General features: G+C 38.6%; 1 protein-coding gene across 1 annotated transcript; it reads left to right on the forward strand.

The window, feature by feature from the left end:
• Positions 1-345: 345 nt before the first annotated feature.
• On the forward strand, positions 346-15,606 carry LOC110708902. The gene is made up of 7 exons (XM_021887126.1): positions 346-546; positions 650-809; positions 893-2,196; positions 2,386-3,838; positions 3,963-4,275; positions 4,548-4,569; positions 15,442-15,606. Exons 1-7 carry the CDS (start codon positions 346-348, stop codon positions 15,604-15,606), a joined length of 3,618 nt encoding a protein of 1,205 aa, XP_021742818.1.
• Positions 15,607-21,652: the final 6,046 nt, after the last annotated feature.

Here is a 21,652-nt window from a genome sequence, read left to right on the forward strand (position 1 = left end):
CCGAAACACAAATCGTGTCTTGGAGAGCTGGGAGAATATGGCATCAGGCCATCAGCTAGTTCAGAGGAGAAGGGATGCTGCTGCATAAGCTAGCTAATGTAGCTGAAGTAAGGAGTGGTATCAGTGTATCACTGCTTAATTCATGAACACTTGACATACATACAAGTACTCATTCTCGTGCTTCCTCTGAGGGATCGGTGACCTCCCGTGAAGGGTCACCACATTTTGGATGAAAGTAGCTCTTTGGAATTGTAGGGGTTTGGGACAAGCGGACTCCCCTAAAATTCCTTATATTACTCTCTAGTCCGCTCTCACAGTTTAGATATAGTGTGTCTTTTGGAAACTATGCTTTCTGTAGATAATGTTGTACAAAAGCTAGCTTCTTTGCCTTTTTTGGGTCACACAGGCATTGATGCTATAGGGCTTAGTGGTGGTGTGTTTATATGTTGGTTTGCTCCTTTAGGACTAGTTCCGGTTTTTAGATCTCAAAATGTTTTTCTCTGTAAATTGGTGCAAGGAGATGAAATAAAAATATGTGATGTTTGTGTATGGTTCACCTCATGTTGCTAATCGGTTAGAGGTCTGGTTTTTAATTAGTAGTATCTTGGACTCAATTTCGAATGTGGTGATTATTGGTGATTTTAATCAGGTGGAATTTTATTCGGATAAGTTAGATGGTAATTTCTCGATTCCTGGTCAATTTGATTTCATAAATTGGCGTATGGGTTTAGATTTGGTAGATGTTCCTTTTTCAGGTCCAAAGTATACCTGGACTAATAATAGGATTGATTCTGATCCCATTTTCGAACGTTTGGATAGAGCCTACGGTTCCACCTCTTGGTTTGCCAACTTCCTGACACTCATCTTATCCATCAACCAATTTTGTTCTCAGATCACGCGGCTATTATCTTGTCAGATACTACTGATTCGGACAGTAACAAACGTCCTTATCGAATTGAACTTTGGTGTTTATCTGCTTTAGAGGTGCATAATATCATTGCTTCCGTTTTCTCCTTATTCTTTCCAGGATCTCCCATGTTTTCCTTGTCCCATAAACTTTCTGTTTCTCGGGATCGTCTTCTTGCTTGGTGCATTTCTCACAAGAAGGCATGGGGTATAAATTGGAAGCAATTAGTGTTTGAGGTTACTCAGGCTTCAAATTCTCTCTGTTCCCGAGTGGATCGATGTTTGTTTATTTCTACTAAGAATGAAAAAGTGGCGGAAGCTCAAGCAGCTTACTTGTTTTGGCAACAAAGGGCTAAGCTTAAATGGGATGCGCTGGGGGATTCTCATTCTCGTCTTCTTTTTTCCTCAGTTCAATCTCGAAAACGGAAGAATAAGATTTTGGGCCTTCGAGATTCTATTGGAACTTGGCATAGGGAACCAGTTCAAATTGCTTCAATGATTTTGGACTTTTATCAGGACCTTTATACGACCTCAGATCAGGCTTCGTCATATGATGCAGAATGGTGGGATAGTGTCCGATTACCCACTCTATCTTCTGACCGGCAGAATTTTCTAATGACGCCTTTTTCATCGGAGGAAATCAGGATTGCTATTTTTAGTATTGAAGATAGCAAGTCCCCTGGTCCTGATGGGTTTCCTTCTGCTTTTTTCAAGATTATGTGGGATTTAGTGGGTTCTTCGGTGGTTTCAGCTGTTCAACATTTTTTTGCTCATGGTTATCTGTTGAAAGACTGGAATCGTACATTCTTGGCTTTAATTCCGAAGGTGGATAGTCCGGAAGTTGTTTCTCAATTTCGTCCAATAGGCTTGTGTAATGTGATCTACAAATGTATTGCGAAGTGTCTCACGGGTCGTCTTCGACAAGTGTTACCTAGTTTGGTAGCTGGTTTTCAAAACGCTTTTGTTCCAGGCCGTCTTCTCTCGGATAATGCGTTAATCGCTCATGAGGTTCTTAACTATGTGAATAAGCCAAAAGCTAAGAAGAAATTCTTCGCAGCTATTAAACTGGACATGAATAAAGCCTATGACAGGGTTAATTGGGATTTCCTGTTTCGTTTGCTTCAGGCTTATGGGTTTCCCCCATATTGGATTCAAATTATTCGTCAGTGTGTTTCCACAGTTTCCTTTCAGGTGTTGGTTAATGGTAATCCTCTTAAGGCTTTTCAGCCTCAGTGTGGTCTTCGACAAGGCGACCCTTTATCCTCCTATTTGTTCGTTCTATGTATGGAAGTCTTGTCTGCTATGCTGCGCAGAGGGGAACGCTCCTCGCTTTTTAAAGGAATTTAGTTTTCAAGAGGAGCCCCCTCAATTTCTCATCTGTTCTTCGCTGATGATTCATTATTATTTTTGGAGGTTAACCCTGATGCTTGTGCCAATCTTATGACTTTGTTATCAGAATTTTGCTCTTTGTCTGGTTAGGTGATTAACCTACAGAAATCTGCTGTGAAGTTTAGTCCTAATACTCCGACGGATTACCGTGATTTTCTTGCTCAGAGTTTAAAACTTCAGGTTACGCCTTCTCTGGGCTCTTACTTAGGTTTGCCCGTGGAGTTAAGTCGCAGTAAAGTGGCAGATTTTGGATTCCTTATAGATAAGGTTGTTCAACGTCTATCATGTTTTGCTTCATTACGCCTTTCTTCTGCTGCAAAGTTGGTTATCATTAACTCAATTTTGGTTGCCTCTTTCAACCATATTTTGTCAGTTTTTAAGGTTCCTTCTTCGATCTGCGCTAAGATTGATAATTTGTTGGCTCGTTTCTGGTGGAAGTCGGATCCTCATTCTCGGGGCCTTGCTTTACGATCCAAGACGCTTCTGCATCTCCCAAAAGGAATGGGAGGTCTGGGCATTCGTCGTTTGGATTCCTTCAATTCTGCACTTTTGGCTAGGGAATGTTGGCGTATACAAAACAATCCTCAACTTCTTATTTCCAAGCTTCTTTTCGCGAAGTATCCTTCTCTTAGGTCTGTTCAGACTAGATCGATTTCTGGATCTTCTTGGGGTTGCCGTGGTTTGTTGCAAGGGTTATCTGTTTTGTCAAAGGGTATAGCTTGGAAGGTTGGTTCTGGTTCTCAAGTTCGTGTTCTTGAGGATGCTTGGGTTCCAGGGGAACCTCTCTCTTTTCGCAACAATTGTGAGATGCCTCTTCCATCTCATGTTTCTTCTATTATTAATCCGCGTTCTTACGCGTGGGATATGGTTCTAGTTCATTGGCTTTTTGATTCCTCTACTTCAAATCTTATTTTGGCTTTGGAACATCCGACCAGACCGATGGATGATTTTGTGTACTGGAAATTTTCAAGGGATGGAAATTTTACTACCAAGTCCGCCTATGCTATGATGCTTCGTCAGTTTAGTCCTTCTGATGGGGTGTTCCCCTTTTCCTCTGCATGGTGGAAGGTGTTTTGGAATCTGCCTATTTTACCAAAATTGCAATGCTTCTGTTGGAAATTCGTACATAATGTTTTACCCTTATTCGGGACTCTTCAAGCTCGTGGAATTCCGGTAGACTCAAATTGTGTTCTTTGTCATAATAATCAGGAGACGGTTGATCATTTGTTTCGTGACTGTTCCTTTATCAACAGTCTTTGGTCTGCCAATCCAATTCTTCAGAGCCTTACAGTTCGTGGTGATCAGCCTTTTTCTGTTTGGTTTGTCGATAAGGTGTTACTCTTACGAAGATCCAAGTCTTGGGAAGCTTTAATGGTTTTGATTTCGTTTTTATGGGCAATTTGGATAGCTCGTAATCATAAGGTCTTTCGACAAGCTGTGATTTCTCCAGCGTTTATTCTCCTCACAATGCAAGATTGGACGTCGAGGGGCTTAGCATCTCAGGAATTTAAATCCTCTTCTTTAGTTCCCAGCATTGGCTCCAGTACTCGAGCGAAGCCTCGAACAAAGTCTTCTTGTTTTTCTTGCTGTCTTCAGGGTTCTGGGGTTCTTCCTTTGATATTTGCCTGGTTTTTGATGGGGCTTTTAATGTCATGATAATGCTGCAGGAGCAGGTTGGGTTTTTAGAAGGCCAAGTTCGGAATTAGTGATTGGTGGGGGTTCCAGAGCATTTCTTTCTTCCTCTGCTTTACACTCGGAGTTACAGGCATTGTTATGGGCTCTTAGATCTGCTGGTCATCGTGGTTTTAGAAGCTTGTTGATTTATACGGACTGTTTCACTTTATTATCTTTGCTTCAAGACAGGGGAAGTAAGGATATCTCCTGCTGCTGGTTGATACAGGATATTAAAGATCTCATTCGAAGATTCTCTGCTTGCGAACTCAGAAAGGTCCCTCGTCAATGGGTCGCTCCTGCTCATTGGTTAGTCCTCCCAGGTCGTCGTCGTCAGTTTTTATTTTGGTCTTTTTAGTTGTTTTTGGTTTTTTCTTTGTTTGTTCGTCTTGTCAAAAAAAAAAAAAAAAACTAAAATTACACAAGTCAGAAGATCTTTCGTACATGAAATAGTGAGGAATAGTTATATAGAGCTCTTTTATTTATTTATTTATTATTATTGGGAAAATACAAGTTAATCTGTCAGATAAACGAATTTTTGTTAATCTGATGACATTTTTGTAAATATATTGAAAAAGCAGGGTCATTTATTCAGTATTTTTGGTGAGTTGTCCAATTATTATTTGCCTTTTGTTTTTACTGTTTATTGAGGAAATTACACATGTGCCCCTCAACTAGTACATGAAAAGACACATATACCCCTCCACTAATTCTTAAAAAGACAATTATACCCTCAGATAAACAAATTTTATTTATCTGGGGAATTGACTGGGTATTGCTCATTATTATTATTTATATTTAATTATTTAGAGGGAGTATATATGAAGCGAGAAACTATTTAAACCAGTCGGATCACAATATATATATTCACAAAATTTAAATAAAATGGTGAAGAGAGCAAAGTGCATGGATCATTGATCACAAACATATTTGAAAACGATTCAAAACATATTTGTATGAATATTCTTTAGTTTTTGCTTTATTAATTCTCCATTAATTTATTCTAGAATACTCCCGTCAAAAAAAAAAGTTATTCTAGAATACAACATTGCAAGAATGGAGTTGATAAGCTTTTGAAAATGTGAAAAATTCCAATGTTAATTTGATGGCAAAGCTACAATGCTCCTAGGGCTGCAAACGATCCGGGCCGAGCCGACTTTTAGTCTGTTCGAGCTAAGTTTGATAAAATTATTTATGTTCGAACTATCTCGAGCTTGAACGAGCTTTTAAAAATCTTGTTTGAGTTGGGCTCGTTAAAAATTTGGCTTGTTCACACTTTGTTCACGAACATACTCGTTTGCATTTCATGTTTAAGAGCTTGAAAGGGTCTAAATCGGGCTTGATTAAATAAAAGAGTCGAATTTATCATAAAAAATATGATTCCTTTCAAATTTTAACACATTCATTTAATTTTATATAAGATATTTATATTCTTTCTGTTGAAAAAAAGTAACGACGGAGTTTTCATACCTTTACATGATGAAATAATTAATACTTTTTACAAATATGTATGTATAAAAGATTTATAAATCTTCCAAGTTTTAATTGGCTGTGAAATAACTTATAAATGGACTTAAACAAGTCGTCCATGAACGTTACCGAGTCGAACATGATGTTGTTCGAGCTTTGTTCATTTATTTGACGAGCTTAAGATTTTTGTTCAAGCTTGTTTGTTACCTTAACAAACGACTTTTGACCAAGCTTTGACTAGCTTGTTCGCAAGTAATTCACGAATGTATAGCTCATTTAGGCGCTGTTTGATTCACCTTAATTTTGCTGAACTGAAATTATTTTTACTGAACTAAAATTATTTTTACTGAACTGAACTTATTTTTACTGAACTGAACTTAATTTTACTGAACTGAAATTATTTTTACTGAACTTAAATTATTTTTACCGATTCTATTATAATTCTTCTTCAAGAAAACTGAATTTTACTAAACTGAACTTATTTTTACTGAACTAAAATTATTTTTACTGAACTGAACTTATTTTTACTGAACTGAAATTATATTTACTTAATATTTTTTTTAAGGTGAAGAGAACAAGGCCTTTCATCCCTAAATGCTCCTGTATCATAAGAGTCATTAAAAATGGAGATACTGATTTATAAAATAAAAATTATCAATTACGGAGTATCACTTTTCTGATTTAATTAGCCCTCTACAAAAATTAAATATAGTAATAAAAATAGAATCTTAATATAAACACGACATGTATGACTTAGGCCCCGTTAACTTCACCTTATTTTTGCTAAACTGAAATTATTTACTGAAACAAAATTATGTTTACTGAAACAAAATTATATTTGCTGAACTTAAATTATTTTTACTGATATTATTTTTGCTGAACTGAAATTATTTTTACTGATTTTCTATTATAATTCTTCTAGAATTTTAATTAACTGAAATTATTTTTACTGAACAGAAATTAAACGAGCCTTAGACCTAGCTTGTTTGGTAATTGCCTAATGGCTATTTGTTACATTGTTGAATGTTGATTGTTATGATGCAAAATGACTTTGAAGGACATTATTATTATGTGTAAGTATTCATCTATATATCGTGAGTACTAGTAATTACAAAATAGTAATTGGCAATGCATACTTATCTATTTATTATCTATCTAATAGGTTATAGTTTATTATTCTATAATGATTATTTGGGAGTATTAAGCAATTACTATATAATTATTAATAAATAATTAACATTTTTAATAAATATTAGTCACTTATTTAATTAGGAGTTAATTAGTATGTATATTACCATGTGCTAATTTTCACACTTTAATTCCATCTACTTGTAAGGAAAAATTGAACATTTGACGGTAATAACGAAATAAAAGAACAATGACAATAAAAAGATACTCCCTATAAAAAATAAAAATTAAAAATAAAACAAAATGCTCTGATTTCATTACGTAAGACTACTTTTTTATTTATTATATGACATATGTCATATGACTTTTAAGAACAAAAAACTGAAAATTACAGTAACATCGAATGAGCTCAAAGTAATTGACTTATCAAGCTAAGATGTTATGATGATTAACTTGATTAGCAACATCATCATTCTTCGTAAAATCACCACCGTGGTGTCTTCCTGATGGTCCTGAAGGTGGAGGCAAACTGCGATTATTATAATAACTTTTGGGTTTTGGATTTTCATTTGAATGTTTTATAGGGCTTTTGAATCTTGCTCCACTCCCAGAGCTAGCTAAAGAAAAAATAATTAGCATGAATAAAAATAGCACAAACTTCGTTATTTGGATGGTAATTCATGATTGTACACTATTTCAAAAGAACAAAGGCTAAAAGTGAAAATTGTATTAATTTGAACGTCTAAGTTAATGACATTCCTCCCATCTTCTTATCTATATAAAGAACCATACGAGGCCATAAAATAATTACCTAAAAAATATCATATATGTATCTGTAGGGAATAATTTCAAGCCTTTAAATCCCACTAGCTTGAACCCCATTGTGATCATACACTAAAGTACGGTGGTGTCCAAAAGGGAAGAAGATAGAACAAAAGAGTCGCCAACAAGTTTTTAAGGAACTTGTAAACCATTCACGAAGTGAAGGTTACACCCCTTAACGATCCAAGAGATCGTCAACTCCATAAGGTCATGAACCAAATAAGGGTTCGGGGATGATGGTACAAATAATAGGCCTCTACTCTATTCTGATCATATTCATGTGCGCTTTCTGATTAACATGCAATCAATAGGATTAACCCTAAACCTGTTTAATCTATGTTGGTTGAATTTAATGCACAAATAAACTATTATTGGCGATCACTTGAATTATAGTCAAAGTTAACCTAACAAGATTATTAATTATCTTATCAAGCATGATTACAAGTACCAAATTCCCTTTAACATGCATAAAAGGTGATCAAGCAATAAAGAATAATGTAAAATATCAAGCAACATAATAAATAATCATGAACAATAATTATAATCATAACAATAATAATCATCATAAATAAAATAATCATCATCAAAATAATAATAATAATAATATTCATAATCATCATAAATTATAACAATTATAATCATGTTCATGTTAACATTAAAGCATAATAAAAATAGCAAGATCCTAGGCATGATACTAACAAGATTAATAACAAACTCTAGCATGTCACTAAGCATTAAAAATCAAATCTTTAACCCTAACATGATACTAACAAACATAAATATTAGGAAGAATATAGGAAGCATCGCAACAATCATTTTTAATATTAAAAATACCCTAGACATGATACTAGGAATATCATAATAACAATATAAACATGATTTCTACATCATAACATCAATTAAAATCAATAAAGTACTTACTTTGATGCTTCGTACCTCTTTCTAATAACAAAATACACACGTTAGTAACTTCAAGGAAAATAATAAACAACAATCAAATTAAATAGTTGAAATAGAGATTTGGGACCAAATCCTCAGAAATTAAACCTTTCACGTCTAGGGCGAAGACAACTTCGAATATGGCTAGGTGTTTCTAGATCTTGCGAATGCGGAATTTTGTATGAGAAAACCAAGTTTAAGAGGAAAAAGAGAAAGAATTGAAAGATTGAAGAATGCTAATTAAAACTGATTGTAGATGAATGATCGTAAGAATTGGTGAATGAAAACGGAGTTTTTAATACGATATTTATAGAGAAAATCAGCCAAAAAAGATAAATTAACAAAACAGAGTCTGACGCTCAGGAAACAGAGCTGACGCCAACCCTGGCTAGCTGGCGCCAGACACCATCCTTAGCGCCAGGCCTAGTTCCAGGCGCCAAGGCCTGGGGTTGGACGCCAAGCTTGATTTCAACGCGTTTTCGAAAATCCGATAAGTTTACCGTACTGGAGGATAAAATAATATAATTTCTTCGAAAATGCTATTTGATTTTAATTAAAACTCTGAAAAGTCAACAAAGTCAACTTATCAATGCTAATTGAATTAGGAATGAAAAGAACCTTCTAGAAGAATCTAGAAGACTAAAACCATTCCTAATTGCATTAGGAATGATAAATCATATTAGGCCCTCCCCTAGATCATTGGGCCGTACATAAGGCTCAAACCGGGCCCAGTTTGGTAAATTGGCCATAACTTCCTCAATATTCATCAAAATTAGGCTTATAATATATTGTTGGAAAGGTCTTTGCAAGCCCCATCCAACTACACCACTATTGGACTCATATCATGGACCAACCAAACTGGATTGGCTGATTATGATTCGACGTGAAAGGTACTCATCACTGGGTTTGGTTTTGGGGAGACACAAATGGGTGTCTACAGTATCAAAGAAAATATATATATCATATGAGGACATAAAATAATTACCTAAAAAATATCATATATTATTATATGATATATGTATCATATAAAATATTATTCTGAATCTTCCTTATAAATATATATATCATACAAATCCACTATTACATGTATATTTTCCTATATTACCATTGTTACTCTTTATATACTTAGTATACATTTAATTTAAATATTGTTCCAAATCTTTGTTGTCTTATATAATATGAAAAATTTATTTACATGTAATGCAATTATTATCATCCAAATTCAATAAAAAATTACAAAGAGGTTAAAATTATGAGTTACATCTATTTATAACTGTACTAAGACAAAGGGTTCAACCTAGAACTTAATTCTTCCGTGGTTAATAATTTTTCCGCTCATTTTTCATCCATAAATACATAAACAAAATTTTGTTGTTATATTGTAATTTATTATAAATATGTATATTCATATGACTAAAAATATATTTATATACTAATAAGATCAATTAGTATAAAAAAATATAGTACAGTATATATTGATTGCACAAAATATCAAATTGTTTCAATTATTAATTGCACAAAATCTTTTATAATATTTCTATAATGGTGATGCAATAATATTGATATTATAATATGATATTCCTATGATAACCATCCAATAATATTGAATAATAATGTCAATAAATCTTCCCAAATATTATCACTTTTAATGATTTGGTTAGTCCCCAAATAAATTAAAGATAGTAATATATAAAATCTTAAACATGACATGTATCCTATCTTATATCTCTAGTCTCTAGTATATACTAACTCCGTTTCATATTGTTTGTAATGATTAAAAATTTTTCCTCTCTACTTTATGTCAAACGTTGCAAATAATGTGAAATTGAAGGTAGTTAAGAGAAAGTGCATCTTGGTTGATAAATTTGCCTTTTCCCAAAATGCCTTTCTCTTCACTATTTTTTTTTTTAAATTTCCATAACTGATTACAAATGAACAATTTATTTTATAGTTTACAGTAGATTTTTTATCCCCAAAAATGGTAATCATACTATTCAACATTAAAGCGTAAGGGCATGTTCACATTTACTTAATTTCAGTTCAGTTCAGCTCCAATCAGTTCAGTTCAGCTCCTAGTTTCCCTCTCTCATAAAATATTCATTTAAGCTCAATTCAGTTCAGTTTAGTTCAGCTTAGTTCAACTCCAATCAGTTCAGTTCAGTTCAGTTCAATTCAGTTCAGTTCAGCTCAAGCTCAATTCAGTTTATGTGAACAGGCCCTAAGTCAACAACTGTGATACATAAATACTTCATTTCTATATATACTCAATAATAAAAGGAAAAATACATTTTAATTATCCCAACTATTGCTGATTTACTTCTAATAATCCCAAGTAGGGTATAATTTTTAATAATCCTAACTATGGGGTTAGTTTGCCTCCAATGGCCTTAGCCGGTCAACAATGAGTCAATGACCTGTTATAACAGGTGATCATGACACGTGTGTAATACCCCATATTTTTTTAAGCAACTTACTTATTATTAATTATGGATTTTTCCGAAATATTTTATTATTATACAAAAATATCAATATGATTTTACGAAGATAATTTTATAATTATATAAAGATTTTAATTATACGAGTCAAGTCAAAGTTTGTCGTATCCAAATCAAATTTTCAACCGTTAATACCCTGTATCTGATTTAGACGACAAAGTGCCAAATTTGCTATATATACACGAGTCCAATTCATAAGTGTAGTACATTAGTACTACACAAAAATAGTACATCAATTTACCTAGCATTCTACTTCTATATATATATTTTTTTTAAAAAAAAATGTGTTTTGATGTTGGCAAAGGTGGGAGTTAATTACCCACTTGTCTCCTTCATTAATACTAAGGTTAAAGCATTCCCCAATTTTTCTATAAATAGCCATGAATCCATCTCCTTCCAAACCATCTCCTCCTTCTTTCCTCTTCATTTCTTTCTTTCATTCTAGCTTCTTTCTTTCATCAAGAGTTGGCCGGAATTTCACCTTAGCGCCGCCCAACCACCACAAAGCTACCACCATTACCGCCGCCTACCGCCGACGGCCACCGACCACCACAAGAGCAGCCCCCTCCTTCCTTGTATTGCACCGTAAGCCATATACTTTTTTCTCTAGTACTTCTACTAATACTAGCTAGAAATACTACTACTACTATTCATATGTTACGTACTACTACTACTACTACTTCTTCTTCTTCTTCTTCTTCTTCTTCTTCTTCTTCTTCTTCTTCTTCTTCTTCTTCTTATTATTATTATTATTATTATTATTATTATTATTATTATTATTATTATTATTATTATTATTATTATTATTATTATTATTATTATTATTATTATTACTACTACTACTACTACTACTACTACTACTACTACTACTACTACTACTACTACTACTACTACTACTACTACTACTACTACTACTACTACTACTACTACTACTATGGATCATTAAAGATTATTTCATAAATACAAGTGTTAATTTTATAAAAAGGTTATGATAATAAATTGTTCATGCACAACTAGTCAAAGTCGATAGTATAAAAAAGTTATGATAATAAATTGTTCATGCACAACTAGTCAAAGTCGATAGTCTAAGTCCTTGTGTTTATGGGTTGAAATGTATTTGATTAGGATTATTGGTTTGTTATAGGAGGAATCTCGGGTTCGAAATTAGGAGTTTCGTACTTGTGTGCAAGGATCAAGGTACGTACACGTGGCTAGATCCTTTAAAAAGTGACTTTTATATGCAACGTGATTTACATGTTAAGTGATTTCGAACCATGTTTAAATGTTTGTGAAATATATTTCGATGAAACATGTTTTAAGTGTTTGATCTCAAATGTTTAAATATTTCATATGGTTGATTATGAACTTGTACTGATATTCAAAATATTTTTAAAAGGAAGTTTTATTGTTTAAGTTATCCCGAGTATGGGATATTGGAAACTTTATTTGACAGGATTTACTCCTTGGATCTTTGGATTTTTAACTCCCACTATGCGGAGTAAGTTGAAGACTATGGACTTTGTATGACCTAGTCTTTCCCCTTGATAGCACTATGTAAAGGAGCTACTAGCTTGGGGGGTGTGCACACTTATATGGGAAAATGATTTATGAAAATATGGATTGATCCATCCTATTCGGAATTATCTTTGGAAAGTTGGTTATTTCGGAAATTGGTTCTTTTGACAAGTTTTTATACATGAATTTCTATTCAGGAATGGTTTGGATAAATTATGATTTATTAAAGTTAAATCTCTTCGAAAGCATGTTTAATTAATTAAATTGATTTTACATGTCTAGCATTTGTATGTACTTAGCATTTTGGCTAATACGTATTTGTTTTGTTTTGGCTTTGCCCTACTTATCATTTTGATAAGTAGATAGGTGATGGCGATCGGACAACGTGAACTATATGCTGCATTGGGAATGATGGACGGTGATCACCTAGTTTAATTTAGTAAACATAGTATTAGTGGTGTAGCTACTTTGAAAGTGTATCAAACTATTATTATTACTATTATTATTAATAAAAGATAAGTACTGTTTTCCGCTGCAAAAATCTGTTAAGCCTTACGTAATCACATGGCGGTAATACTCCCATGTTACTCCCTAAAATTGGATTAGCATTGTTAAATATTATAGAGTAACTTGGGGGTGTTACAACGTGTCAACACGTAATTGGTTCAAATTTTATTTTTTTAAAAAAAAAAACGAAAACCCAGTCAGCCACCCTAACCCCCAACACACACCAAACCCTAACCTCCGCCGGTAAACGACCGACCATCCCTCTTAACCACCAAAACCGGTCGACCGTCCCTCTACTACCCATCTAACCCACCCCAGACCACTAAAACCACCAACCAGCCCACCCTAAACCCTAAAACCACCAATCTAACCCACAACAACCCTCGAAACCAGACCCCTTACTTGAATCCATCGCAGTAACCGTCCCTTTCTCGCTTCTCCCACCGCCAAAAAGACCGATTTTGAGTGTGGGGAAAGGGAGGAGGGGCGATTTTGGTGGCGGAGGAAGGGGCTGTGCATTTTTTTATTTGAATTGGTTTCCGGCGAAGGGGAGGGAAGGGAGGAGAGTGGATTTAGGGAGCGGTATCACGGGGATCGTACAAATTTGTGGGCAGACAGCGGTTTTGTGGGCATCCGACGGTTTCAGGGGAGGTATCGGGGGATGCGGCTAGGAAGAGGGTGGTTCTGGTTAGTAGTAGCGGCCACCTCCAATGGATGGTGGTTCCTAGGTTGGCTGGGAATAGTGGGGTTGTTAAGTTTTTTTTAGAAAACTTTTTGTTTATTTTAAATTAGGCAAATAATGTGCTAACATGTTGCATTTAAAAAAACAACAAAAAAAATACAAAGTTTCATATGTATCTTCTCATTTTTTAATTCTTTTTTTTTTTTCTCTTCTCTCTCCTCACCTCTCATATCTATCTTCTCATTTTCTCTTTCTAACTTGCTTTCTCTTACCACTAATGGCTGGCGCACCGACTTACATCGTCGTCTTCATCTCCACCGTCGTCGTCTTCGGTATCTTAGGCAATCAAACTAGCTCATATCTCCGCCTCTAAATTTTGAAGGTCCAAACCCTAAAATTTCCCCCAAATTTTAACAAATCTGGTGATATGAAAGTTACTTTTGCCTTCGATGTTTCTGATAGTAAAGATTTATCTTCTAGAAAATGATGTTAAGGCCGCTTAAGAGTGAAGGAGCTGTTGTTAAATTGGAGACCCATTATCAATGAGTATCAACCACCATGGCCAAGCCACCTTTAATTTCTGTGATTATAACCTAGAAAATGAAGACCCCTTCACAAAATTGAACTACCTACCTCCACCATTACGAGATCTACTGAAGAATATAGCGCAAGTTAAAGATAAAGACATTGAAGAATTACAAATGAATATATGGAGATTAGAGATTAAGAGGATAACTAGAAAGAGAGAGATGTAGATGGAGATTAGAGGAAAACCAAAGAAAGAAAGAGAGGAGAGGAAAACGGCTGTGTAGAGGGTAAAGTTTGAAAATGCAATAAACTATAAAACCCTAACAAGTAAAAACTGAAGATTCCAGAAGGAAGGAAAAAAAAAGGACTTAACGGGTATTTCGGGTACTCGCGAGCTACATAGATCGGCCCATGACCCGACCCGACAACAACATAGATTTCCCGGGTCGGGTACCCGACCCGAAAACTGACAATTTTTTTAAAAAATACCCGACTATTTTACACCGGGTCATCGGGACAGCGGGTCGGGTCATTCAGGTCGGGTATTTTTGAACACCCCTAGTTGCTAGGTTACTAGCTTAGGGGTAACTAAGGAGCTTACTAGGGAGGTTACTAGATTGGAGGGGTTACTAGGGGGGTTACTAGGTCGGAGGGGTTACTAAGGGGGTTACTTGTTGTTTGTTGATGTGGCACTCTGCCGCACCGTGCGGCTAGCCACACCAGAAACTTGCTGATAAAAAAATTGCCCTATTAGCAAGTACTTGGTTTTTGGGACCATTGGAGGCAAAATCAAGGCATAATTAGGATTATTAAAAAATAAACCTTAGTTGGGATTATTAGAAGTAAATCGGTAATAGGTTGGGATTACTAAAGTGCATTTTTCCATAATAAAATATAGGAAATATTGACGAGAATAATCCTAACATTGCATCATTCGCTACAAATAATCTCAACTTTTGATTATATTTTTAATAATCCGAACTTGAATATCAATTTGCTTCCAGTGGTCCCAACTGACCTTTAGTTGGTCAAAATAAGTTTAATTTAGTTGCTGATTAAATTTTTAACTACCTATTAAAAGAGAAAAAACAGCACCCCCAGGTATCAGCGTCCAGCGCCAGCCACCTCCCTGCCTGTCACGGGAAAATTTGAAGACTAGTTTTTTTTCTAAGTTAGGGACCGAGGAGGTTCCCGTGATGGCGTCTAGACCGAATCTAGACCAACCTACAACACTTAAGCACTTTAAAAGAAGAACACACAAGACAAGAACGACTTAACAATTTATTGATTTTCGTGGCTTACAAACTATAGGAGTTTCTCTCTTTAGAATCTCTCTCTAGAACTCCAAAATCTGATGCCCAGCAAATGAATGCCTTGGCCAATTTATAGGCACTGACTACAGCCCAGTCAGATAGGATAACTGCCCACTTTGCCCACTACACCCATGATTTTGTAACTACCCACTACTTGGATGCACACTTGGATGAATCTGGACCTGTCCACGTAGTCAGGGAAGTTATCCACGTTCTGCATGCCCTTGTAACCGTTTGGTAACCGTCTGGTAACCGTCACTTGCCACTATGCCATGCTCCTATATTTTAGGAGGCATGCATCAGTGTGCCTACGTGGCACTTCAACTGCCAGGCCATTGTAACTGCCTGCTCAGCATAACCGCCCACTCCCTTAGTGCTCCTATTTTCTAGGGCCACTAAGTGAGTGGGGGTAACTTCCACATGACATGGCATTCTCCTTTGGAATACCTACCCACGTCCAAATGGTTACCACCCACCATCCTTGGTTGCTCCTATTTTATAGGAATCGTCCTTTGGTGTGGCTTAACCACGCTTCCGATTGACCACGTCAAGGATCATGGTCAAGATAACCGTAAGCCAACCCACTAACGATATGGTCCTATATTGTAGGAATCATCTTTAGCCCTTCTTGCCACCTCAGCATAACCGTCCCTATAATTTAGAGAGAGTGGTGCAACGTGGGTGGTTACCTTGCATAACCGTCCACCATCCACCACTACTTAGCCAGTCCCTATATTTAAGGCAACCGCATACCATAATGATGACTAGGCATAACCGTCAAGGAGTCCCTACAAAGCAATCCACTAAGGAGAGTTTTGGTTAGACCATCTACAAGCCAAGGTCATTCCTTAGCATCAAGCATGTGGCCACGTAAGTCCATGGTTTCGTCGAAGGCACCAAAGACATCGTTGACCCGGGCCGCACTCGTTCCTCCATGCCGGGGTCCCTATGGTTACCACCATAAAGACACCCTAACATGATCCCAAGAGCATCCCCTAGTCAAACCACGCACCACTAGCAAACATGCACCGTACTAAGCCCTCAGCCTTGTTAGTCAGCCCGCAATTCTCCTAGCCGGGACCACCGAGTCGGTTTGTCCTATTGGGTGTCCAACCTATCCATCTAAGTGTGCTATGGTCTCCATAGGCCATCCTATGTCCAAGACCATGCCTAAGGTCCATAGCCTTAAGGCCACCCTTGAGTCAGCCCCTGACCCTTGAGTGAGCACTCGCCCCCTAAAGAGCTTTATTTAGCACCAGCTTTAGAATACTAGTGAACACCCAACTGACAGTAACACAATAATGGACTCTCAAGTCCGATCCTTGAACCCAACCTTGGCCCTTAGGCCATGTATGATCTATTAGGGTCCTAATAAGTCCCCTCAATAAGTATCAAAGGTTGTTATGGAGTTTTGTCCGACCAAACACTCCGAGGATCTTTTAGCGCGCGCGCGCATTGGCCATAGGCCCAAGGCCTAGCTGACCCGTGCTTCTCTAGCACCGCGGTCTAAGAACCCGGAGGTCATCCCTGATAACCTCACCTACCTTAGACATGGTAGTGAGGTACTCTAGCCTCACTTGGCTCGTTCTTCCCGGACCGAGCGTATACTTGCTCGTATAGGCAAGTGGGATTTCGAAGGCCTTGCGCGCCTTTGCGGGGTGGTCGACGGCCTTGCCTAGGTCGACCCGCAAGTGACGGTGACAAACCTGCCTACTATGCCCAAAAGAGCTTGAAGTCCTCGTCAAGGATCGAGAAGGTAGGTCACTGCGTGACCTATGCTTTCTAAGCACAACGCCTTCTCTCAATCCGGGTCTTACCCCTTGTCTCTGTTGTTAGAGGTGTCTAGTCACATTGCTAACTTTGGCGAGACTTCCTAGTATCTTCTTTGGATCATGATTTCCCTTATTCGAGATTGGCCGTGCCTCGCACGCCTAGCCTTCTTGACACCTGGTTGGGCTACTTTGTAGCACCGACGTGTACTTAGGCAACATCATAGATCCCTTTTTTCATTACCCTTGTCCAAAATTCCTTTTTAAAGCCGGCACGGAATACTTTGGACTTTCTCTCGTTCTTCCCGAGTGCAATCTCATAGGGTTGCTCCCTCCCACGGAGCTTATCTCGAGATGATTCGCATCTCACCCAAATGTCACCCCTCGCTCGGGTAACCACTTTACTGGGTGGAGTAATGGCCTACTCTTGCCACCTACTCGCTTGGAAGTGCTCATGTGCCCGGGGATCCACATGCAAGCTCTATCACCAAGACTTTTATTAGCCTTTGCTAACCTCGGCTCAGTTGGAAACAATCGTCATTGCTCCCCAACCGCCTTGGAACCAATCGCATTGATTGCCGGTCCATAGACCAACTCATTCTCTGAGTAATTTCTTTACCATGGTAATAATTCATCGTTGAGTTCACTCAACAATTCTCATCTTCTCATGAGAAACTAGGGCAGTAAGGTCTCACCTTACTCCACGAAATTTGTGAACATGTCCTGCGCAATCCTTCGCATATGACTCAACCAGTCATGGTGATGCCTATGGGTGTAAGGTCCTCTTAGCTTTTCAAACTCTATAGGCTTAAGATTCGAACATTCCCTTTGATAATAGCAACCTTCCTCAATTGGCATCCAAATTTTAGGTGATCGTAGTCAAGGTCACTCCCTTGATATCCCAAATCACCTACGATTGGAGCATATTTCTAAGGCGATTTGCATAGCATCAACAAGAGTGTTGCCTAGAGCAACGTTTGTGGCATTCCACAACTGTTCGATTCCACTAGCCAACCAGATTTGGAAAAATCTAAGACTCGGACATACCTGATCACATCATTATCCTCATAGCATCGTTTGAAGATTTCGAACCATGTTCACCTCAACGCTCCTACCTTTGCGTTGAGCGCAAGCACTCCAGCTTGCTTCTCTGGCCAGCCTTGGGTTCAACCCAGGCGTCACTGACCCTTTTAGGTCATCAAAGGGAGCCTTCCCTTCTGATCCGGGCTTTACAGTGCATCAAAGACAGTTACGCAGACACAAGAGTAGCACTCTTGGCGTAATTTCATTTACGTGTATAGCCCTTGGGCCAAGAAATGGTGTCACGTACCCTACTTTCTTGCCCAATCTATGGGTCTCCCCATACTCAACCCTTCGCAAGGGTATCCGCAATGTCAAGCATGAGAGTCACTCTCTCGTAATGCCCTAGACTTTGAGTCTAACATGGGTGCAACACCTCGGTTGCAAGGATGTTCACCGACATCCTCCTCTTACACTAAGAGGTTCCCAATAGTTCATCCCAGAGTTCGACATTCGGATTGGCATGGTGCTCAATGACCATGTGCCCAATTATATGGTACATTTCTATTGCTTTCCTTAGCTTGTTCACCGTTCCAAGCTAAGTTTGCAGAGTTTAGTACTCTGTCATTGGTTCTCATTGGGAGGGGTCTTGCCTTCTTATTAGCTTTATTCCTTCAACATCCCCACTCATACTTTAAGAATCGGGCGTAACCCCCAGTTAAACTGCCAACCTTTGTAGGATGTCCCCATTCCGGTTGGAATTCTCGAAAGTTAAGTGTGATTCCCAAGGACCTTATCGCTATTAAGGACTTACCACCCATCCTCTACAATGGTTACACTCGCAATGTTTCAAGTCAAATTTGTTTCTGGGTGGAGTGGCACCTCGTGCGCACTTCCAGCTTTAAATCAATACATCGATCAATTAAGCTGGTGTGCTATCGCATAACACACCGTGACTATCGAAACAAGCAAGGTAATGAACCAAAAGCAACATTTCTTTTCATTAATACTTTAATTTACACTTTGCATGTATACATTAAGCAAATGAAATTCAAAAACGAAATGAAAAGACAGCATGATAAGCAACAATAAACGTAGATAGATAAGTTCCTCACATAGGAAGTGCTTTTTATCTTCACGGGCTAAAGGGGCCGAAATCAGTCTTGATCTTGGCATACTCAGGAGTGGTAGGGTTGTACTCCGGCGATGCACAAATAGGGTGGTATTCTGGTGAAGGAATCACCATGTTCCCCTCGTCATCGCTGAAGTGGTACCCCTTCCAACTAGGAGAGCCTTCAGACCTAGCCGGAGCGTCATCCTCACTTTCTTCCTCAGAATCTTCAAGGTTGACCACCTCCACAGCCTTGGTCGCCACCTTGATGAGGTTGGTCGCCTGTGCCAACTTCTTTGATCTTCCCTTAGGCATAGCATATCCCTTACTTCCTTGCACGGAAGGGTCCTCAATCCAACCACCTGCATGAGAAACAAGAGCATTGCAAGGAATAAAATTAGTCACCGAGCAACACTTCCAACTTTGGAGAGGGGATTTGTGAGATGAAGTTGCTGCTAACATCCCACACGCGGTGGCACCACTGCTCCATGACCTCTGCCAAGCGGTCGTCCATGAAGAACATCTCCTCAGCCTTCACCTGGTTCCACCAAGTGGACCATGGATCTTCAAGGTTGAATCCCATCTTCTCACGATTTTCCTTCACGAGGGTCTTTAATTGGCTAAGAGATAGCCACGGATCACTTGAATGTAGCACCTCTCCTGCAAGATCCCCCAAGTAGGTCATGACCTTAGCGTATAGGGGATCCTCATCCAAGATAACTTCCAACTCTTTCGAGGGTTGAGGGGTGCTTGTCCTCGGAGGGGGCACACAACCACTTGACTCTCCAGGAGTAGCACGTAGAGGTCTAGCAGCGATTGGACTGACCGACACGCCCTTAGGGATGTCTCTTGTCAAGGTCAGTTTCCTAGCCGTCGGGTTTGATACTAGCCACGATTTCTTCTCTGATCGGGAGAGAGGAGGTCTCATCTTGTTGCTTCGCTTAAGTTGAACTCGCCTTTCCGGCAGGTCGGACCAAATCGTCACGGGAAAATTTGGAGACTAGTTTTTTTTTCTAAGTTAGGGACCGAGGAGGTTCCCATGATGGCGTCTAGACCGAATCTAGACCAGCCTACAACACTTAAGCACTTTAAAAGAAGAACACATAAGACAAGAACGACTTAACACTTTATTGATTTTCGTGGCTTACAAACTATAGGAGTTTCTCTCTCTAGAATCTCTCTCTAGAACTCCAAAATCTGATGCCCAGCAAATGAATGCCTTGGCCAATTTATAGGCACTGACTACAGCCCAGTCAGATAGGATAACTTCCCACTATGCCCACTACATCCATGATTTTGTAACTACCCACTACTTGGATGCACACTTGGATGAATCTGGACCTGTCAGGGATGCACACGTAGTCAGGGAAGTTATCCACGTTCTGCATGCCCTTGTAACCGTTTGGTAACCGTCTGGTAACCGTCACTTGCCACTATGCCATGCTCCTATATTTTAGGAGGCATGCATCAGTGTGCCTACGTGGCACTTCAACTGCCAGGCCATTGTAACTGCCTGCTCAGCATAACCACCTACTCCCTTAGTGCTCCTATTTTCTAGGGCCACTAAGTGAGTGGGGGTAACTTCCACATGACGTGGCATTCTCCTTTGGAATACCTACCCACGTCCAAATGGTTACCACCCACCATCCTTGGTTGCTCCTATTTTATAAGAACCGTCCTTTGGTGTGGCTTAACCGCGCTCCCGATTGACCACGTCAAGGATCATGGTCAAGATAACCGTTAGCCAACCCACTAACGATATGGTCATATATTTTAGGAACCATCTTTAGCCCTTCTTTCCACCTCAGCATAACCGTCCCTATAATTTAGGGAGAGTGGTGCAACGTGGGTGGTTACCTTGCATAACCGTCCACCATCCACCACTACTTAGCCAGTCCCTATATTTAAGGCAAACGCATACCATAATGGTGACTAGGCATAACCGTCAAGGAGTCCCTACAAAGCAATCCACTAAGGAGAGTTTTGGTTAGACCATCTACAAGCCAAGGTCATTCCTTAGCATCGAGCATGTGGCCACGTAAGTCCATGGTTTCGTCGAAGGCACCAAAGACATCGTTGACCCGGGCCGCACTCGTTCCTCCATGCCGGGGTCCCTATGGTTACCACCATAAAGACACCCTAACATGATCCCAAGAGCATCCCCTAGTCAAACCACGCACCACTAGCAAGCATGCACCGTACTAAGCCCTCAGCCTTCGTTAGTCAGCCCGCAATTCTCCTAGCCGGGACCACCGAGTCGGTTTGTCCTATTGGGTGTCCACCCTAGCCATCTAAGTGTGCTATGGTCTCCATAGGCCATCCTATGTCCAAGACCATGCCTAAGGTCCATAGCCTTAAGGCCACCCTTGAGTCAGCCCCTGACCCTT

Source organism: Chenopodium quinoa, unplaced genomic scaffold (genome assembly GCF_001683475.1).
Source record: "Chenopodium quinoa cultivar QQ74 unplaced genomic scaffold, ASM168347v1, whole genome shotgun sequence".
Taxonomy (NCBI): domain Eukaryota; kingdom Viridiplantae; phylum Streptophyta; class Magnoliopsida; order Caryophyllales; family Amaranthaceae; genus Chenopodium; species Chenopodium quinoa.

Excerpts from the sequence above, each read along its gene's own strand:
- LOC110708902 (XM_021887126.1), top strand. The coding sequence starts at position 346 with ATGCTTTCTGTAGATAATGTTGTACAAAAGCTAGCTTCTTTGCCTTTT. Across the intron at positions 2,197-2,385 it reads TGTTCGTTCTATGTATGGAA|GTGATTAACCTACAGAAATC; the intron begins GTCTTGTCTGCT and ends TTGTCTGGTTAG. Across the intron at positions 4,570-15,441 it reads TCATTTATTCAGTATTTTTG|GCACTGACTACAGCCCAGTC; the intron begins GTGAGTTGTCCA and ends GCCAATTTATAG.